Consider the following 23,433-nt stretch of genomic DNA (forward strand, 5'->3'; position numbering starts at 1 on the left):
GGGCAGTGTTAGAAGGACCAGCAGTTTTATATGGATTTGACTAACAAATCAAAGCTGAACTCCAGCTAACAGTTTTTTCCCTTTTGAGATTTATTTCAGGTACTTATATAGCGCCAGCAATTTACGCAGCACTTTACACATATATTATACATTCACATCAGTCCCTAACCCTCAAGAGGTGTACAATCTAAGGTCCCTAACTCACATTCATACATACACATACTAGGGCCAATTTAGACAGTATCCAATTAACCTACCGGCATGTCTTTGGCGTGTGAGAGGAAACCAGAGTACCCGGAGGAAACCCACGCAGGCACAGGGAGAACATGCAAAATCCAGGCAGGTGGTGCTGTGGTTGGGATTCAAACCAACAACCCTAGTACTGCCAGGCGGAAGTGCTAACCATTTAGCCACTGTACTGCCCCCAGATAAAGGTTTTACATGAATGAATGAGCTGATCATTGTAAGCACCCCGTCAGTGATAGACTGTTTGTCTTAAGCCTCTGACTGCCAACTTTGCTGGATAGCTCAGTCTGTTAAGACTTACTAGACAGATCACCAGGTGAAAAAAGGGAAAAATCTAAAATACAAAAACTACGATAATGTAGCCACATCTAAGAATTGGTAAGCAGCAATACAATACATTTTTGTTTTGGTGTTAATATCAGTATAACAAGAGAACCAGTGAAGTCTTTCAAGTCCCAGCACTCTGCTCTCTCCATCTACCTATTACCTTCCTTGTGTTTTCATTTTGGATTAGAAGGCGGCCTAATGAAACTAGTATCAAAGTGGCACATAGAGGGTTTTCTAGTAAGCAAAGGTACTAACAAAAAAAAGAAAAGTCAATGTATGTGTTCCCAGGGAAGATATTAACTTCAGTTAAAATGTCTGAAAAATTGTTGGTAAAATTCTATAGGACTGACTTGAATGTGATAAAAGTAAACCCATCACAGGCCTGGGAAATTCAAACTGACCATGTTATCAAAAAACACCTTGTCATACACCGATATCTTTTTTTTCATTCAGCCAAAAAAGAAAAAAAAAAAAAAGAAGAAAATCTGTATATTCTCAATCTACACTTTGCAGTAAGGGCTCATGTACACGGCAGCTGATAAATACACCTTTAGGAGCAGTTCAGTGTTTTTTTCAGCAGCCCCTGAACTCAGCCTAATGTTTCCCTATGTGTCCATGTACACATCTTCGTTTACAGGCGTTTGCGTTTAGTCTTTTTTTTTTTTTTAACGCAGAAAACTTGTGTTGCGCAGTCGATTTTATCAGCGTTTCAAACACAAAACGCTTGTAAACACGGCTAAACGCGGCAAATCGCGTTTATGTTTTAATTTTTTTTTTTTTTTTTTTAACTCTTCCAGTTCCGGATGCTGTCCAGAGCCTTTTTTCATCATGAAAAACACATGCAAAGTGTTTTCAAGTTACTCAAATGGACAAAACACTGAACAGATGATGTTCTTGTCACACATTGTAATGACCAATTCACACCTCAGACCTCTCCCACCCTTGGAAACAATTCACCATTCACACCTCAAATTCCTCATGAAGACCCCCTGCCAGGTGGCCATAATGACTCACTCCAGACACCTTTCCCACCTTTGGAAACAAAATAAATGTTAATGAGCAACTCACACCTAAGCTAATCTCAACACATACTGCTGTCTCTGCTTCTGCTCTCTGTATTTCTTTGAAACAGTATGAAATAGTTAATAATTTACCACTTTTCAGTGCATTCTGGGCATTTGGGAGGTTCTCCTGTGCTTTTCTTTAAAAAATGCTTCTAAACGCAAACACGCATAAACGCATTATGCAAACTCGGCTAAACAGACTTTTTTTAACCTACGTCTTCCAGCAGTCAGTTTCAATCGTTCAGAAGTGCCCCGTGTACATGGGGCCTATGGATGCAGGTACTGTTTATTCGACAATTTTCTGCCTGACTCTTCAATTTTTTGATGAAAGGCGGTTGAATGGTAGGAGAATGACAGTGCCACCACAAATCAAATTTCTCCTGGTTCAACAGGAACAGGGTGAAATTCAAACAGTGTATGACTACCGTAAAACAAAAATAAACCCATTGATTTAACAGTTTCAAAACACATTTACATTCCCGGAATGCAGTCACAGTTGCTTGTGCTCCCAACCAAACTGTCAAACCATCAAATGGCTGGTGTAAAGCCTAATGGTGCTGCTCCAAAGCCAGATAAGCAAATGGATCACCCCAGCGGCATGGGAATGAAGGGAGCAGCGTCCTTAGTCAGTTCCAATGTCTGGGATGAGATAAGGGGGAGGGGACTCCACTTAAGACCAGCCCCGGGAGTCCAGGGTGTTGTATGTGTGGAGTGGCCTCAGCGCCGTGCTAGACATGTTTCACCCTGCCCATTGGGGCTTGGTCACAGGGACGTGCTTCCCCTTATCTTATCAAATGGCTGGTGTCATAACTGATCACATGTGTGGCACCATGGCAGTTGCAGAACAAACAGAGGCTAAGAGGGCAGCTTCCTTGCTTGAAAAGAATAAGAGGGCTTAGTTCTCCTTTAAAATGGAACTAAACCCTGCTGTTCTTTTCAGCAAAGGAAGCCGCCATCTTTGCTGCTCTTTGATCGACAACTGCCATGGTGCTGCACATGTGATCAGCTATGACACCAGCCAGTTGATGGTTTGACAGTTTGGTCGAGAGCACAAGCAAATGTGACAATTAGCATTCGTTGCATGCCAGGAATGTAACAGTTTCCTGAAACCAGTAAATTGATGGGTTTAGTTCCGCTTTTAAAACAAACTATACTTTTTGAAACTATGTATTAAAAGTAATGTTCACTGTGAAAAATACTATGAGGTCATCATAAAAAACTTTTAATATTCAAAAGCAACCTCCACTTTACTCACATCATAAATTCCAAATGTCAACTGACACATACAAATACCATGCAGAAAACAGACACCAAAAGGAGAAGGATATCCTCACTGCCACTTGGGGGGGGGGGGGGGGGGGAGTTTTCTTACTTGGTGTGGTAACTCGGAAGAATACAAGAATAAAATATACTATTGATGAATATATATTACATCAACGCCACTACTACTTCAGGTTTTCCTAAGAACCCTCTCTCTATTCCAGGACCTGCTCACACGTTGTGCACCATCCTATCTGTACTCGCCATGTCATTTTCAATAAAAATTGTGTTTTAAGCCATAGTTGTTCTCTTGAGGACTTCTTTTCCAGTGCGTTCTTTACTAATGGGTTCTATTTTTCACCGTCCTATTTATCCCTATAGAAGGTAGGGTTTATGGACACCAAACTACAGATGCAGCAAGGAGGACTTTAATGTGCCACACTAAAACTCAGAGGTAAGAGTCTTGACCATACACGGGGCAATTTACAGTCAGTTTCGAACACCAAGAATAACAAGCACTAACACAAGTATTTGCTAGACAGAAATCAATCTACCGCATGCGAGTCTGAATTTGGTCAATTGTGAAGCTGAAATTGAGAAATAGGTTGACAGCATTAATACAGTTTACACAGTCGAAAGTTATTGATTTTTTTTTTTTGCCAAGCTCATTTAGGGCAATTTCGATTCCATCTCCATGCAGTCAATAGAAGCCAGCACTTCACAAAGTAAAGTTGGTTTCCATCAATGATTTGACATTTGGAATCCTTTACTAAACTGCCATATGCATGGCCAGCTTAAGGTAAATGGAACATTTTGGCATCTGCACCACATTCCACAAGTGCTACCCTACAGATAGTGCAGACAAGCAAACAAGCAGGGCTTTTAGGAAGATGCCTGCTGCAATTCTCTCAATGATGTCCACAGTGGCAACTTCATTTAAACCCCCCAACACAGAGGCGATTTCACAAAATGCATAGGTGTGTCCGCACAGGCAGAGTTTTCCCAACCTTTGCCTGGAAACTGGTCCAGTTTTCAGTTGCACAATAGATTGCAAACTCTTAGTTTACTGATCACAAAGCCCAGTTCAAATGATCTACTGTATGTGACCCTATATATTGTCCCTGCAAGGCTGCTGAGCCAGCCAACCAAGCCTGGGACCTGAGGATCACACAAGTCTTCTGACTTCATGTAACGGGGCTCTCCAACACCTCACAGATCCCAAGAATAACTAGCTCAGTGCAATAAATTCATCTAAAAAAAAAAAAAAAAACAACTCAGGACATTATGTGACAGGTCCTCATAGTTGTTACAAACAACAAAAGTCAGGGTAAACTGTTGCAAAGAGATTCTGAGCAGAAGTAGAGATGCCCATAGCAACCAATCAGGTTTTACTTGTGAATCTCTGGGTGCTTTGGACAACTTCTCGGCTTCAATTTCCATAGCGCTCTAGAGTTCTTAGATCCACTATGGGACGTTGGTTATAGAAAGCAACAAAGGTCTTCTAAGGTCAGCACTGATCTTTGTTCACGGCTCCTAAATATAATCACATCCATTGAGGCGCCCATAAACGGAAGGCTGGGGATGAAAGGTTTGACAACAGCATGATCCTTCTGTAGCACAATTGTGGTAAAACATGTACCATCACCCTAGCTGAGCCTGTTTGTTTATGCACTGGCTGGTGGCCAGTAATGATGGACTGGGAAAATAATCCACGCCAGAACATTGATTCTACTACTTAATCAGATCTGATGTATGATCATTCTCAGTTCTGACTGTAATCTGCTGAAAATAGCAACAATTATTCTAGAATCCTGGTAGTCTAGGTGTACTTACAGCAAAAGCCGATCTACTTTTGGTCCATTTCCCTGCTGGAGTACAATGTAACATCCGTAGGGCTTCATGTTTGGGAGACTCCCGGGAAATCTTGCTTCGTGCTCCTCGCTTTCCTCTTTATAAGCAGTGTTAGCCTCTGAAGTGACTTCCTAACTATTAATAGTGCATGCAAGCTTTACTGACACCGTGAGACCTGCGCTGCGTCTGAGTCATCTTCATGCCATTCTTAGTATGTGCTTCACAGCCAGCTGTACTGCCACTTACACAGTGCACACTGATTGGCTTGTAGTGGGATGAAGTCATGTGGACAAAGTTATCGACAGAATATAATAGGACAGCACTGAATATCTAGTCTCCACTTTAAATACATTCCATTCATTTCATAACATGAGATGTCAATAGATGGAGATTTGAATGACAGCGGTTCCTGGCAGTTGTGTTAATGGAAACATTTAAACGGCAGTGACTACTGGCATTTGTATTAAAGCTGAATATGGGCAAAATTAAAATGACACACAATGCTGTCTGTCAGTAGCATTAGGGTTCCTTTACACTAGTGATTGAGGACTGGTAAAACCCTGTGACTGAACTGCGTTTTTACAACCTCTCCCATGTAGCAGGAAAGGCAGCAGTTGGAGGGGTACACACGCTGCAAAACTTTGCTTCACAGCAGGAATTACACCTTGTCGCATTCAGTAGGCACTACCACCTATGCCTCATTCAAGTGAATGGGACTGTGCTTCAACCATGCACAATGCACGCTGTAGCCCAACATTTAGGGGTTAAAACAAGCAGTGAGGAGATACTCCTCCTCACTGCCTATCCTCTCTGAAGAACAAAGCCTAACACAGCAGTGGATCTTTTTTGGATCCCCTTAGTAACCATTTTATGTTTTGAGCCTGCCAGATGATTAGTTTTCTCTTTTTCTACTTCCAGTAACAGACCAAGCTGTCCAGCAAAAGTGACAGTTACAGGTTCGGGGCAAACCATATAAGACTAGCATGACTGGCCACTCCATGTTTGCTACCATTTTCTATTTCTATCTCATTAGAAATGGCTCCCTGTATTTGCAATCAAGTGGAAGTTCAGTCAAAAGTGGACTATGCTGACCCCCATTCTATTGCACCCTGTAAAGAAAAGATCTGTATTCTTAAATATACTGAAGCCTCTCCAGTACGGTCCCAGGATCAACTGTCAGCGGCAGCTTCAATGAAGAGGAGGGACAGCTGACAACAGATGCCCTGTATTAAGCCCATCTCCCAGGCAATTGTGGCCGTTGTCAGCGATCTCTCCTCTACACAGAAGCTGCCGCTGGAGGGATCATGTGACTGGACCGGAGCAGCTTCAGAATAGATATGTTTACAGTTTTTCTTTACAGGGCGAGATAGAATAGGCTTAGAAAGGGGGAGTGGAAAGGTTTAGCCTTACATAGATTTTGACTGAATGTCCACTTTCAATCAGATCAAGAATCTATGAATGTGAGGTACCTTAAAAGTGGAATTCAATTCTCCAATAATAATAATTTAAAAAAAAAAAAAAAGCATACTAGCACATTATGGCATAAATCTGCTCTGGGAGGAGGGGACGACCAGAAGTGATTATTTTATATAGAAAATATATTCTGCCCCGAGCAGTCCCAACTTCTGGGGTTTCCCACCTGTGCTTTCAGCTCCTCCTGTCTTCTGACTGCCCCATAGAAAGCTGTGTGCTATGGCGGCACTCGTGCTGGCTCACTCCCAAGCCAGGCTGTGGGAGTCTATAGACAGACACACATGGCGGCTTGGCCCCTCCTCTGCTCCTTCCCACAGGATTTGACAGCAGCAGGAGCCAATGGCTTCCTTTGCCGTCTCTGTCTCCTGTGAATGCAGGAAGAGGAGAGTGAAGCTGTAGGCGATGACAGCGCTGAATCGAGAGTGGTGACAGATAATTGTTTAGAGAGGAGGGGAGGCACAGACATTGAAAGGCTTTTTTACCCTAAAGCAGACAATGCAATATAAAAAGCCCTTTGCCTTTAGAACCACTTAAAGCAGTACAATGGCTTCAGAAGTACAGTGTGCATGCTCTGTGGCAGTAAAGTTAAAAATGGAAAATAGAAAGTCTATTAGTTTGCTAAAGCAATGCGTATCGAACCATTGTGGTTTTTTTTCAATGAAATGCACGTTTTCATTTAAAAAAAAAAAAATAAAAACCCTTCAGGACTGTTTTAATGAAAAATTCAAACCTTTAAAAAATCTGCAACTTACATTAAAGTAACCATGAAGTTAAAACTCTCATTAGAGCACAAATGCAGCAACTTCACTGTACTTCTAGTATATTAAATACGTCCTCCAGCAGCATAATGGTAGGATCAAACCCAAGTATGGACCTGGAGCTAGTGAAACAGTCTGCAGGAGACTGAATTCTGAAATCTACGATGAATTGATTGTGGTTGCAATTCTCTCCAGGCTCCAATGCAAAAATAAATAAATGTGTTTTTTTTAACTTTATCATTGTTGTTGCATTTATTATTTGTTTTCCCAAAACGTGGGCTTTGCCTTTAACAATTACCTATATTAGCCTCAATGTTGAAGAATAATGCAAAACTTTTACAGCTTTATGACATAACTTGTCATGAATTTCTTACAACTTGTTGCTATGGATAAATGGATAACAGAACCTACTTTTCTTTTGCTTCAGTCCTGCTAAAGTAAAAAACTAAGCACTTGCAATGCCACAAGTCAACAAATCAGAATCTTTCCCAGGGGTGTGAAAATATTTGAAAAAACGACTTGTCCAGGAATGAAATCTGTGTCCCAATCTACTTGTTCCTCATGACAATCTACTTGTCCTGATAAAAAAAAATAATTTTCAGTCAAAGCCGTATGTAAATCTGCTTTAAGTAATGTCTGGGGCTTTTAAAAACAAAAAGGGGCTTTATGGCGACTTAAACATTTAATATTTTTAACATTGCGCTGTTTATCTCCTCCTCCCCTCCCTGACTCTCTCCAGCACCACACCCGGGGTACTAGCAGGGAGGAAAGAGACCTTTCTGTGTAATGAGCACCAACTGGGTGCTTGTCAGGAAAGGGGAGTGTCTGGCGTAGCCTTCATCCCTTTAGCTGCCAGAGCTGGTTTTGCATTTTTTGCACGTTTAAAAAATAATTTAAGGCCTGAAGATTCCGCAAAACTCCAAAATATTATACATTTTCTGAAATCAGAGACCCTAGAGAATAAAATTACGGTAGTTACAATTTTTTATGTCACACGATATTATCACAGAGGTATAGGAAACGCAAAATTTCAGTAAAAAATACACTTAAGTTAATTTTTTTGTAAAATATAAAAGACGAGGTTGCATCTTGTCATGGCATGCGCGGTGATATGTAACATGTACTGCAATCTTCATTTTCATGTGTAGGCGCCCCAGCATGTGCGTTTGTACATGGGTACATATGTGGGGGTGGGGTCTGGAAACTTTTTTTTTTTTGTTTCTTTTAGAGGGGTGGGATATATGCTTGGGTGTAACTTACATTTAGAAAAAAATTTTTTTACTTAACTTTTTTTTTTTTTAAATCACATAGGGGACAAAAAAACCCCCACGGGATGATTTTTTGGTGACAGGTTCTCTTTTTTGAGACCCTGCATGTCTCCCCTGTACTACACTTAATGTAATGCAGTGCACATCACACTGCATTACATTCTTTCCCAGCCTTGATGGCCGGGAATCTGTCAATGGGGACCTGGAAGTAACATCACATCACTTCCGGGTCAGGACAAGAGAGGGAGGGAAGCAGATGTGTCCACTCTCCTCCCTCCCGTATACCAGCCAGCACCCACTGAACCCTATAGAGGGCAGGGGGGCAGAGCCTGGCAACATAGTGGGCTATGTGGAAGCAATTGGGCAACTGCGCTGCCACTCGAATGCTTTTACCTGACAGATGAGCCCTGCTGGTTGCCCACAGCAGGGCTAAAGGTAAAAAAAAAAAAAACTACCTGCCCGGCGCCCCAAACTACATGCCCTGGGCGTCGGGCGATATGAATTGAACATCCCTATTCCTTTTCACTAAAATTTCTTCAGTATTTGGAAATACATAGGGGGCTGCTATGGCTTGCGTCAAGTTCAACACCTTTGCTTTTGAAGAGGCTGATCATGGACTAGGTTTGTTGTGTAAACACATTTGTCCTATTCATCCCTATTGCTTCATTTCAGTGAATTACATTCAGAACACAAAATCCAGTTTGGAAAAAATCTCCGCAAGGATTAAGCGTTGCACTGTGGGGAAGGCCAGAGAAAGCCTGAAGGCTGCCAGGCCATTGCCACAGAGACGCTATAAATATCTCTGACTGAATGCGCTCTATAAATACCATCACCTACACACAGATCTGCTTCAAAAACACACATGTGAAGCTTTAAAGACATTCTTCACAGAGGATGAGAAACAGCAAAAATGTGTAGATATCATTCAGAAAATACAGTTATGGAGGGTAGGCATGGGCAAGGTAGGTCACTGAACTACCAGCATGAGCTGCCAGACAAAACTCAGCTTGTGGGTTGGAAATGAAGACATGTGGGATGGAATAGGTCCAAGAGCAAATTTTGGGGATCCCTAGACTGCAAGAAAGCACAGTGCATTCATAAAGTATTCAGATCACCTTCACTTTTTTTCAATTTTGTTATGTTGCAGCCTGATACTACAGATGTTTAAATTCAATTTTTTTCTCATTAATAAATTGATCTACACTATGAATGAAACAACTAATCGACATAATCAATTATAATTGAAGTTGTCAACTATTTTCATAATCGATTAGTTGGTCTGCATACTTCATGCATTATTTGTTTACATATCAGAATTACAGTGCAGCACACATATGGCTCAGTACACCGTTCATAGATGTCAGTCTACACAGTGCAGCACACGTACAGCTCAGTACACCGTTCATAGATGTCAGTCTACACAGTGCAGCACACATACGGCTCAGTACACCATTCATAGATGTAAGTATACACAGTGCAGCACACGTACAGCTCAGTACACATTGTCAGATGTCAGTCTACACCATGCAGCACACGTACAGCTCAGTACACCGTTCATAGATGTAAGTCTACACAGTGCAGCACACGTACAGCTCAGTACACCATTCATAGATGTCAGTATACACAGTGCAGCACACGTAAAGCTCAGTACACCGTTAAAAGATGTCAGTATACACAGTGCAGCACACGTACAGCTCAGTACACCGTTCACAGATGTCAGTCTACACAGTGCAGCACACATACAGCTCAGTACACCGTTCATAGATGTCAGTCTACACGGTGCTGCACACATACAGCTTAGTACACCTTCCATACATGTCATTAAGTGCCTAAACACTTGTGAATGTGTGAGGAACAATGCCTTGTGGGAAATGTAGTCCTGGGCAGGAGAAGTGAGTGATTCTAAAAGGCAGAAGTTTTTTTGCCTTGCTATCGGGCTCTCTATACTATACTTTGTGGCTTTTTATAGGGGCACTCTAAAGGCAGGAGGATCCAGAAGTGCCGGAGGGGGATCCCAGAAGAGGAGAATTGGGGCTGCTCTGTGCAAAATCATTGCATAGAGAAGGTAAGTATAGCAAGTTTGTACTTTAACCACTTTATCTCCGGAAGACTTTACCCCCTTCATGACCAGGCCATTTTTTGCTAAACCGCACAGCGCTACTTTAACTGGCAATTGCATGGTCATGCAACACTGTACCCAAACAAAATTTATATAACATTTTTTCATATAAATAGAGCTTTCTTTTGGTGGCATTTGATCACCACTGGGTTTTTCATTTTTTGAGATATAAAACGAAAAAAAGATCAAAAATTAAAAAAAAACAAAAAACAATATTTTTTACTTTGTTTTGAAACATTCAATACATTTTTTCTTTAAAAATCAAATTTCTTTATAAATTTTGGCCAAAATGTATGCAGCTTCATGTTTTTGATTAAAAAAAAAAATCCCAATAAGTGCACATTGATTATTTATATGAACGTTATAGTGCCTGCAAAGGATAGTATACACACTAGAACTATTTTTTTTTTAATACTACTAATGGCAGCAATCAGCAACGTATAATGGGACTGCGGCGGGCAATCTGACACTGACTAATTGCCACTGACATAATCAATGACATTACTACACCGATCAATGATACTATACACTGTCACTGTACTAATGGCACTGGCTGGAAAGGGGTTAACATCTAGGGTGATCAAGGGGTTAATGTGTGCCTAACAATATGTAATGGGTGTAAAAGTATGCTGCTTTTACTAAATCATCTCTAAGTTTCTCATCCTTTACAGATCTCTCCCTCTGTTCATACACAGCTGATCAGCAGGTCCTGGCCCAGACTTGCTGATAGACGCCTGCTGCGTACCTGTACAGGGAAGATCAGCATCTGAACCCACAGAAGCTGGAGGCTGACAGACTGGAGGTAATTTAAGGCATCACAATTAAATACAAAGTAAAAAGTTTACCAGTATTGTGCATTATATTTAAAATGATTATATCCATGAAAAAATTCCCATCCTTTAGTATGACTTTATTATAAAAGACTTACATCCTGTCTGAAAATCTGCAAAACAGCATTTTAGGTCTTAACATTTTTTTTTCTTCTTTGAATAAAAATTTTGATCTCAGAGTCTGAGGATATGTACCAGATTCAACCTCCTAATACAGTATACCTCGTCTGTTATTCTCATTGTGGACCAGATAGTTTGTTCCCTAACCGTATAGCTGGTTATTTATATTCACCACTGCATATAGATATTCAAGAATAAATTGCCTCCCTTTTAAAATTTTACATATTAACTAAAATAATTCACCAAACTTTTTTTTGAGGTTTTTTTTGCAGCCCTAATCTACCCTCAGTACCCCATAATGACAAAGTGAAAACAGAATTCTGGAAATGTCTGAATTTATTAAAAAAACCTGACATATCACATGTACTTCATTCAGACCCTTCATTCAGTACATTGTTGAAGCACCTTTGGCAGCAATTACAGCCTTGAATCTTTTTGAGGACGACGTGACAAGCTTTGCCACCTGAATTGGGGGATTTTCTGCCATTCTTCTTTCTGCAAATATGCTCAATCATAGTCAGATTCGGTGGGCCATTTTTCAGGTCTCTCTGGGGTTCAAGTCAGGGCTCTGGCAGGGTCACTCTAGGACATGCACAGAGTTGTCCCTAAGCCATTCCTGTGTTAACTTGGCTGTGTACTTAGAATCGTTGTCATGATTGAAGGTGAACCTTTGGCCCGTCTGAGGAGCTGAACGCTGTGGAACAGGTTTCCATTGAAGATCTCTCTGTACTTTGCTCCATTCAGCTTTCCCTCATCCCTGACCAGTGGCCCAGTCCCTGCTGCAGTAAATGCTGGACTGCCTCTACACAATAAAATGTCTAATTTTGCTCCAACAGTTACCCTAGGTTCACACTTGTGCGATGCGGGACACCGCATGTAATTCATTCCGGAATCGCACTGCATTCTTGTGCAAATCACATGCGATGTCTGTACAGTGTGATTTGAGCCATACATTTTGTATGGCCCAAATTGCATCACATCCGCTCCAAAAAGGTGCCAGATCCTTTTTCCCCTGCACTTCATTCACATTGCATGGGTGTTCAAACTCATGTGTTGCGAATTCAGGAAAATTGCACTGTGTTTTGCGATCTGTTTTAGGATTATCGTTAATTTAACATTGACACCCGCACCAGATCACATTAATGCGGTGCAGGAAACGCACAAGATTCGCTGTTTCCCGCAGCCCATTAGTGTGAACCTGGTCTCAAGTTATAGGCAGTAGAGCTACAAGACATTCAGGTGTATAACCCCAGAACCAGTATATGGTCAACATTTAGCTCAGCTCTAAAACCCCCTGAACCAACTTATTTATTTTATTTATTTCAGGTACTTATATAGTGCTGTCAATTTACGCAGCACTTTACATATATATTGTACATTCACATCAGTCCCTAACACTCAAGGGGCGTACAATCTAAGGTGTAGTCAACTATTTTAAAAAGTAGTGCATGCACTACTTTTGGTGCAATCCAGTGTGATTTCAGTCTATTCAAATGAATGGACTGACAACTGCATTGCACTGAATGGCACAGGAATGTGAAGAGTGTTCCTGGGCTCTTCTGGTGTGAACCGGCACTTACGAAACAGCAGCAAAAGGACATTTTGGTGCTGGGACACCATACATTGACACCTCAGTAATAAGCACAGAGACGGCTGGCCACCACTTTCATACACCTTACATACACGCTCAATGTACATGGTCAAGCCTCCCTATTACGTGGTTTAAAAGGTCTGGCTACTTCTTTATTAGTAGAGAGAAAAGCGGGAGATAGAATTCCCAGCCATCTCTTCATACTGTAACACAACACCCATTTACCGATACAGTCTTCAATGTAGAATACATGGACCAAACATTTCATGGCTGCCTGTATGTGGTCACTAGGCTTCAAACAATAAGTTGAAATTACAATAAAAAGCAGCAGCAAGAGCTGTTAGGAGCTCACTGGATTTCTAGCAGGATGAACTTGTAATATTCTGTACTTGCAGCAATTTTCAGTGCCAAAATTCGGGAAATGTAAAAGGACTGCAGAGATGTCCATATTTTTTTGCCAGTCATACACTTTAACTGATCAGTGTTGTAACTTTTTGAATTGTTTGAAGCCATAGCATAAGCTCCCTACCGTCTCTGTATCTCCAGCTCTTCCTGCGAGGGGCCATTCTGCACTTGCAGCGGTATGTGGGAATTCTGACGAGACAACGTAGGACCTAAAAAAGAGAGAACAGTAAGGTTGACAATGGGCAACATCCTTGAATGCTTCACAAATGTCACAGCTTGCAAATATTATTCCTAAAAAAACACTCGGCAAGGTGGCCATTGCACAAGGCAAGGTTAAGGAGTTAATGTAACAATCATGCACACAGGGAGAGGCGTGGTTCTCCATTTTGCTCCAAATTTCTGCATTTTGGTATTTCTCTTAAAATTCCAAATCAGTCTCCCTCCTCCGATTTCCCCCCTCCCTCAGGAATGCGTTCAGCGTACCTTGCTAGTCCCTGCCTTTATACAATCCTTTTACCAAATAAGGCAATTGGGTTCTGTTGTAAGAGACACCACGTTGATTTTGGGTAGAAAAAGAGGCTGTTATGTTTTGTGTGTACACAGAGAAGTGAGGACCTTCTGCGTTTTAATATCTAGCAGAAAGAAAGGGGAATCTCACTGTAACAACAAAACTGAGTGCGAGACCAGAAATCCCTTTTGAGCTCATGAGACTTGAAACTGCTTAACTCCAGGCATCTTTCGGCAAGTAATTATTTACCTAAACTTATTTCTGTTATCTGTTTGCTGTGGTGTGTGTGTGTGTGTGTGTGTGTTACATCTTTTTTCTGTAAATATTTCTACTGCACCCTTTTGACCTTTTAGTAATAAATCTTACTTTCTGAAAGTGTTGAACTGTTTCTATAGTTCTTTAATGTGACTTACGAATCCCTGCCGCTGAAGAGCGCTACTATGAGTGTTTAACCCTTTGTATAACCTGTCTGTGGAGATTGCGGTATACTGACGATTAACCAATTATCCTAGTGTATTGCTGAGAGTTTCCTCTTTTTCTGTACAAAAAGGAGGTGGTGGCAGTGTGAAGGGTTAATTGCGTAATTAACCTGACCCAGTAACAATCGCATTCAGGCTGTCGGTACATCGATTGTGGTCCCATTAGCTGGAAAATCGTTGTGCAGGGTGCAGCTGGGCATGGCATTGTTACACACGTGACATCGCGTTGTCAAATTGGCTAGTCCTTCGGTCACGAGTTTTTGGTGAGAAGGTCAGGGGTCTGACGTGCGATCGTCACAGTTAACATACAATGAATGTGAAGCAGACCAGTGGATTCAGCCTAAACAGCTACATGGCAACAATAGCCACAACGACTGGACATAAGTTGGTGGATGGGGAGGTCAAAGCTAAAACCAGCCACAAGACAACACCAAGGTCACTCGCCTAATAAAAAACACTGGAGATGGAAAGGAAGAGAAAATATCAGGAGGTAGATGAACAAAGCTTCAGGTCAATTCAGCAAAAAGACAGAAATGTAAATGCTTGCCTGTAATACTTTTGTTGCCAAGTAAGCTTTAGCCCTGGCTCACACTGGATCCGAATTTAAAATCGTGCAACTCCACTAGACTTCACTTTCAAAGTCAGATGGCAGTGCACAGATGTCTATGCAAGTCGCACCCCAAATTGGCAAAAGTAGTGCAGGAACTACTTTTCTAAATCGGTGTGAAGTCAGATTTGTATCGATTAGAATGGTTCCCTTGCCGATCATTGGATGTGATTTGAACAGTCAAATCGCATCAGTGTGAACCAGGGTTCAGAGTGCATCTAAAGTCAAAACAGGGAAGGACTGAAATTTCTGCCACAGAAAGCGAGGAAAAAAAAGTCTATAAAATGAGAGACGTCCCTTCTTAAAATGGAAGTAAAGTGCCCATCTTAATTTGTACCTACAGGTAATCTTACAATCAGGATTACCTATAGGTACAATGAATATCTCCTAAACGTGCATTGTTTAGGAAATAGTCGCATTGGCAATAGCCAATGACGTCACTTGCACAATGATACTCTGCATTTAGGGAACACAGTGTGCCATTGAACGCAGAGCGCAGGGCCAAGGCTTCTGCACAGGAGTGATGCCATTATGCCCCAGCTGTTCAAATGGCCGGAGCCCGTGAACCGGAAGGAAGAATGGGCGAAGATTGAAGCATCAGGGAAGGCTTAACAGCGCTGTGCTGGAGGGCTCCGTGTGCGGGTAAGTGTGTCATAATGTACGCGGTAGTATGCCAGTATGCGGTAAATGCTAACACATTATAGGATAAACCAGTGGGGGACCAAATTTTTTTTATTTTGGAGGCTTACTACTGCTTTAAGACATACACCAATTAGCCACAGCTGTATGGCCACTGACAGGTTGAATTAAAATACATTGATCATCTAGGTATACTGATATCTAAAAAAAAGTCAGTGGAATATATTAAGCAGTCGGTAAACATGTTGTCCCTGAAGTTGATGTGTTAAAAGCGGGGGGGGGGGGGGGGGGGGGGGAATGGACATTGCAGTTTGATGTGTATGGCGCTGCAAAGCCTCAGACCAGTCAGGGTGCCTATGTGGACCCGTGGCCACAGCTAAATGTGCCTACAATAGGCACATAAGCATCAGAACTACACTACAGAGCAATAGAAGAAGGTGGCCTGGTCTGATAAATCATATATTCTCTTATAATATATGGATGGCCGGGTGCATTGCTTACCTGGGGAAGAGATGCCACCAGGATACACTACGGCAGAAAGGCAAGCCGGTGGAGGCAGCGTGATGCTTTAGGCAATGCTCTGCTGGGAATCCTTGCATCCTGCTATGCATGTGGAGGTTACTTTCACAAGTACCATCTACCTATACATTGTTGTTGGCCAAGTACATCCCATAATGGAAATTATACTTCCTGATGGCAGTGGCCCCTTTCAGCAGGACAATGTGCCCTACCCCACTGCACAAATGGTTAAGAAATGGTTTCAGGAAAACAACAATTTTGGAGGTGTTGACTTGCTGGATTGGATTGAGATTTGGAGAATTTGGAGATCTGTGGGAAGGAAAAACAAGTCTGATCCATGGATTCCCCACATCGTAACTTACAAGACTTAATGGATCTTCTACTGATGGCTTGGTGCCAGACACAACACACCTTCAGAGGTCTAGTGGCGTCCATGCCTTGATGGATCAGGGCTGTTTTGGTGACAAAAGGGAGACGTCCTCAATATTTGGTGGGTGATCATAAAGTTGCGGCTAATGGTGTATATCGCTGCTCTAAAATTCCACCTCTATTCCAGTTCCAGAGTCAATATAAATTATGGTTTTTCCTTTCACCCTCACAAATAGATGGTATAAACTAACCCAGAAGGTAAAAAAAACAACAAAACAAAAAACAAACATTTGAACCACGTGTCTTCCATGGGAGTGGAAGTGATTCACCATCCAAATGAAAGTCCATCACCCTCTCTACAATCTATTTAAAATTCTTGTCTACCAGCTGTTTGTAAATGGCGCTGGTAGACAAGTCGTTAAAAAGAAGCTGCATTTTGCCCCTTCCCTTGACCTAAACAAACCCACCCTTCCCCTCTACAGATGCATACTTAATTTAATCCTACGGTTTCTTATATCCAGCACTATCTTGGCTGCGCCTGCACATTACAGACCCTATAGACTTCTACAGGGCTATATTCTGAGGCTGGAGACGACCAGAGATGGACCGCATAAAGGCTAGGGGCTGTAATCCGCAGGCACAGCTAACACAGTGAAAACTTGCGACACGGAATGTAGACAAACAGCAGAACCACAGTAAGAATCTAAGTAAACATCAGTGGAGGGTGGGTTAGTATGGATCTGAGGAAGGTTTTAAAGTGCAATTATCCTTTAATGAGTCATGATGTGGTCTCAAGTACATAAACCCGCTGCATTACAGTAATCTGAACATAAATATACAGTGCAGGGAATCCTGTCATTCACCCTCCCTTTCCTCTCCCCTTGTCCACTCACAAAACGTTTTGTATTCTGTTTAAATCTCTCAACCACAGTGCTGAAAGAAGAACGCTAGCTTTACTTTCTGGCATCAAAGTAGCTAGAATTTTTACAGTAAACAGCAGCAGTCTGGCCTTAGTATAAGTATGTATAGCTCAAACCTTGTACCACAGGAGAAATTTCCCTTCACTTCTGGTCTTCAATACACAAGAGGTTAGAGGAAATCTCCCAAAAAGTGGGGGAGATGTCCTCTTAGACAGTTGTCCCTGGAACAGCTACCCCCAGCCTCTTGATCTGGGATCGACACCAACGTTTTGGATTTTCCCACAACTTTTTCTCAGTGCCAACAGTCACTTGGACAGTTCTCTCACACCAGATGCATTGGGGCTACGCTGGCAGATATGTCCAACAACACCCCAGCGCAGATAAGATGAGTGTAAGCTGTAGTGCAAATTAAAAAAAAAAAGCACTGCGTACACTTTTTTCTTTTAAGAGCAACGGTTTACAACGCATGTGGTCACAACGCCAATGCAGTGAATAGAGCTATACTGGAATGTCACTTGTGACATTTCAATAAAGTTCTGTGGGAAGAAAAAAAAGGATAATGAAACAGTGAGAGGTGCATCAAGTTTGGCACATCTGCACTCCCAGAGCAGGGACCAGTGGCTGTGCAATTAGCTTGGCTTGCTTGTGTGAACAAGCCCTAATCCTACCACTCTATCCAATAAAAAAAAAAAAAAAAAAAAAAAAGTTTTGCCTAGCAATACATTACATAAGGGAGATTTCCTCTTACATTCTAATGAGTCACAAGGGCAGGAAGTGAGAAGAATCTCTCTAACTGGGACACAAATAAAAAAACAGTAGGGTTTAAGGGTCTGGTTATAGTTACAGACTCTGTCCCTGTTGAGGTATCTTTACCTCCAGTTGTGGCACAGTGATCAGAATATTTCTAATGGAGTCAAAGACATCAATAAAATACCTGAGCTGGACACACACACACACACACACACACATATATACACATATATACACACACACACATACATACATACATACACACACATACATACACACACACATACATACACATACATATTATATATATATATATATATATATATATATACACACACACACACACACATACACACATACATATATACATATACACACACATACATATACACACATGTACGTATATACGCAATTCCAAACTCAAGGTAAAAAAAGATGCTTCCTTGCGGTGCTGCGGCCCCCACACTAAAAAAATGAAATGCTTGTTTAAAGTGTTACTAAACCCACAACAGTAAAATCAGTCTGTATATGCAGGAAAGCATGCTTGTTATACTCGCTGTGGAACTAGGGGTTAATCTTCCGCATTGTGTAAAATGGCTGTTTGATCCTTTCTCCTCTGCCCCTACTCTTGTTACGACCACCTGATACACGCTGAACCCATAGCCCTTCTGCACATGCTCAGTTTGGTGTGTATTGCTAGAGAGTGTTTTTTTTCTTGGGAGAGTGCATGAAATTAGCACAGGGCCAATCAGCACTGTCCAGACAGAGGTCCGGGGATTTCCATCCTCCTAGAGCAGAAACAAAAACTCCTCCTACAAGCTTTAGCTAGTGATGGGCTGGACACTGCTGATGAGAAAACGTATTTAGCAGTTTATATTTACTAAAATAATTAAACTTCCATGTTGTGTGTACTGTGGGAGACCAGATCTAGTGAATGCAGGGTCCTGGGTCCTGCACCACAATAAAGGCAGTTGTACTTCCCCAAGCCTCCGCTCCTGCAGGCTCCCTCCACAGCCCCTTCTCCCTATGCTCTGACAGTCATGGGCCCATAACTCTACAGTGGACATGAGGACACAAAGGGACAGTTCACTGATAGAGCATAGGGAGTAGATCACCAGCTGCCAGGGGAGTAATAGATCAGGTATGTAAAACTGCTGTTCCCAGTCACCAAGACAAGAATGAGAATTTGAAGCCTTGCATTGCATGGCCGGTGTGTTCTTCACCTTTAGATGAGCCTTAAAAACAACTGACAATAAAATGCTTTAGATCCACTTTGCTTATGGTATCTACAAAGCGGGTCTGTGGAAGAATTCGGTGTCACTTATACTGTTCTGTGGTACTGAAGCATTAACCCGGAAGCTCAGTGAAAGGAATAGGTGGACATGGTGGAGACCCACAGGACTACAGCAGGGTTTAAAGTGGACCTTTCAGTAACTTTACAAGTTTGCATGAATTCCTGATATGTTACAAACTATAGCAACAAGGAAATTATAAAAACAAACAACAAAATCAATACAAGGCAGCCCCTTTAACACAAGTGACTCTGCCTACAGTATGCAGAGGTGATGTTATCATTTTGCTGCAGGAGAAGGAAGCATTTTCTCAGTCTCTCATTTGATCAGATTGTAACTTTGCAGCAAGTCATGAGGTAAGGGAGGTGTTGTGTGAACAGCACAGATTTCAGGATTTAAATGATTAAATCTCAGTCAAGGATGTAGACGCTGGCCACTGGATCATGCCTGAACAAAGATGATATTCTTCTGGAGAGAAAAGCTCATTAAAGTGGTTGTAAAGGCTTAAGGCTTTTTACCTTCATGCATTCTATGAAGGTAAAAAAAAAACAAAAACTTGTGTTTGCAGCAGCCCCCCAGCCCCCATACTTACCTGAGCCCCCTCTCAATCCAATGATGTGCACAAGAGCTTCTGCTCTGCGGTGACTCTCACTCCTCATTGGCTAAGACAGCCATTGGCTCCCGCTGCTGTGAATCACAGACAGTGAGCCAATGAGGAGAGACAGGGGGTGAGGCTGAGCTGCAGCTCTGTGCGTGAATGAACATGCAAGGTAGCGGCTCAAGAGTGAGCCTGCCTGGGTGCCCCCAGAGCAAGCAGGCACTCAGCAGAAGGGAGGGGCCAGGAACGCATACTATCCCTGGCCTGACCTTTTTACTCACTGGATTTCAGTTCTTCAATCATGGAGTTGTAGCATCCGAAGTGGGCATTATCTAGGTTGGGGTTTATGTAAATGCTGCCTGCCTAGGAATGCCCACTCCTCCAGTCGCCCAGGCATGAAGGTATTTTGATATTTGCATAACTTCTCCCAAGAGCCAGCGTATGATGTGTGTCAAGGCTGAAGGCTCTTGAGGAGTGTTGAGGCAGGGTGCTGTGATGTGTTCAGGAGGCTGTGTACAGCATCTTGCCAGCCCCTCCCACCAGCCATGATCTGCCAGAATTGCATAGAGAAGCACAAAAACCCAATAAAGGTAAGTAATGAAAATGGAAAGGTTTTATTGTAACATTGCATTAGCATTTTGGTTGTGATGGCTAAAAGGAACCACAGAATGAAAATATAAGCCGATCAAACTTCAACTTTCCTTCCAGATCACACAGGTAAGTCCTGCACTGCGTGAACCTCTATCCCTGTGCTTACTCCCATTTCACCACCACTAAAATCAGATTATTCTCCCCAGCACGGCTGATAGTACACAAAGCAACAAGTTCCTTCTCTTGGGAAAAATATGTTAAGTCTAAACTTCCAAGACTCAGCACACCATCGCTCAGTAGGTCAGTGACGCTCAGATTTTTAATATTTCTCCAAACTATAAGCTGGTTCATGGCAGTTATTTCCATTTCAGCACCGAAACAGATACACAAACTACAATTCAATAAACCCAAACAGGAATTGATCACTTCTGATCAATAACACCACTATACATGGTCAAATCATGGCAAATAGGTGACAGTGGAGATAGTATGATTGTATTGCAATGCGAGTCATCCATTGGGAGTTACATTGGTTATAATACGATACAGACCAACACCTTAGCCTCATCCGATTGGAAATATTATGATCATATTGAGTGTGGCTGTCCAGGTTTTAAGCACCACATCAGCATGAACTGGTCCTCACACAGCTTTTTTTCTTTTGGCATCACTTGCCTGTCCCCTTTAGATTGTAAGCTCTCCAGAGCAAGGCCCTCCAAACCCTCATCTTGAGTGATATTGTAACTACTATCTTCCTTTATACGGTAAAGCATTCTGCAGACCGTTGGTGCTATATAAATCCTTAAATATAATCTGAATACTCACAAGCAAATATCCGTGCACTATCCCTTTTGTGACAACACAAATACTTCCACATGCCATCTTGAGGTGGCTGCGGGGCCGTCTCACAGCTGGTCTCAGATTGCAGGAACAGGACCATCCTTCCAGGTATGTCTACCAAATACGCTCAAGACCGGAGCATGATGCCGGCGGTGCTGGGTACGCCGGCGACTTCTCCGATGCTTCTTCGTGCTGTTTACGCTATGTTGAGACTGAAGTGAGATTGCGGTATGCACTTTCCCCGAATCTCATGAATTATTGATGCCTCTATATCCATAAGGCTTCTATCTCTCTACTGTCTAAGAGAGGCTAATGTAAATATTGGCCTCGCCGAACAGGAAGGCATTTCAGCATATTACCAAGCATTACACAGAGTTGGCAATTATTGATTCATTAACCTCCAGCTTGGAGGGACGGCAGTGTCCTTCAGACAGATCCATTAAAGGGAGAGCGCTTAACGGTACAGTCAGCAGAGGCCTGGGTCCACACAGTGACGGGATGGGGCAAAATAGAATTTGCTTACATCCATTTAAGCAAAGCAAATCGATAACAGAAGTTCTTAAAATAAGAAGCATTTATGCGTTGGACTAAAAGAGTTGTGTATGTGGATTTATAGAACATAAGAGGAAATGGGAGAAATGCATTATTTAAATGGCTGTGTATGTGTATAAAAGGCATTAAAGGGGAACTCCAACCAAAGCTGGGAAAGTTGGCACCTCTGACAGGTTTCTCCTGCTGTCTGTTTCCTCTAAGATGGGGATTTTCATTTGCTGCAGCAAGACAAGAAGTGAGGTGAAACCTACTCCATGGGGACACAGAGATCTTAACCTCCCTGGCGGTATTCCCGAGTGTAGCTCGGGGTAAAGTTTCAGTACCACAAGCGGTAACCCCGAGCTACACTCGGGAATACCATGCAGTGCTGCTCCGCGATCCCTCGATCACTTACCTTGTCCTGTGCTCCCGCGATGTCCCTCCTGTAGTGTCCCCGGCAATGTAATCCGGCGGATACTGGCATCTGTCTTCTGGGTTCCGTTCCCTGCGATGTCAGGACATACGGGGGACGGAACTGGCAGGAAATTTGAAAATGACAAAGTGACATTCACTAAAATCACATAGTAAAAAACTTTACTGTATCAAACCATTTCACATACATTTTGTCCCGAGTGCTTTGTCCTGTGCCCTGCCTGCATTTTTACTGTTCTTTCTGCCTGGAAACTAAAAAACATCCATGGTGTCCAAAAAGTGTCCCTTTAGGTCAAAATTGGTTTTAGACCAGCTAGAGCAGTGGTCGGCAAGCCGCGGCTCGAGAGCCACATGCGGCTCTTTACACGCTTTAATGCGGCTCTTGTGTGCCGGGCGCCCGCTCCCCTCCCTCCTCTCGGGCGGCAGGGACTCTGCAGCGTGATCCAAAAAAAAAAAAAAAACAGCCAGGGCAGTGCGCTCAAATGCAATGATTGGCCAGTCTCGCTGACACTCACATCCTGATAGCCAGTGATTGGCTGTCAGGATGTGTGTAGGTGGGGCAGCGTGACGAACGTGAGAGGAGCTAGGCTCCTCTCACAGTCCGCCCTGAAGACCGGAACGGCGTGGGAACACGGCGAGAGGAACGCGCGGAGCAAAGGTAAGTGAATTGACACAGGGGGGACTTGGCTTACTACTTGCTACTTACTTACTACTACTATATGAGGGATGAATTACTATGGGGGGGATGAATTACTATATGGGGGATGAATTACTATGGGGGATGAATTACTCTATGGGGGATGAATTACTCTATGGGGGATGAATTACCATATGGGGGATGAATTACCATATGGGGGATGAATTACCATATGGGGGATGAATTACCATATGGGGGATGAATTACCATATGGGGGATGAATTACCATATGGGGGATGAATTACTATATGGAGGATGAATTACTATGGGGGATGAATTACTATAAAAACTTCTTGAAACTAAAAACAGTGTACCATCCTATGTATTTTCAGTTTTAAAAATGTGGCTC

The 23,433-nt window shown here is 42.4% G+C and overlaps 1 protein-coding gene across 4 annotated transcripts in view; it reads right to left on the reverse strand.

Moving 5' to 3' along the window:
* Nucleotides 1-23,433, reverse strand: part of ENAH (ENAH actin regulator) — a 140,792-nt gene that overhangs the window by 24,957 nt on the left and 92,402 nt on the right. For 3 of the 4 annotated variants that reach the window (XM_089685075.1, XM_089685077.1, XM_089685078.1), the window contains exon 4: nt 13,437-13,521. In XM_089685075.1, the coding sequence (XP_089541201.1) occupies nt 13,437-13,521 (85 nt within the window). Of the gene's footprint in view, nt 1-4,730; nt 4,927-13,436; nt 13,522-23,433 lie in introns of those variants that run through there. The other variant, XM_089685076.1, reaches the window with a different exon arrangement.

The sequence above is a fragment of the Staurois parvus genome, unplaced genomic scaffold, assembly GCF_062004578.1.
Source record: "Staurois parvus isolate SC_StPar_1 unplaced genomic scaffold, SC_StPar_1.0 ptg000362l, whole genome shotgun sequence".
Lineage (NCBI taxonomy): Eukaryota > Metazoa > Chordata > Amphibia > Anura > Ranidae > Staurois > Staurois parvus.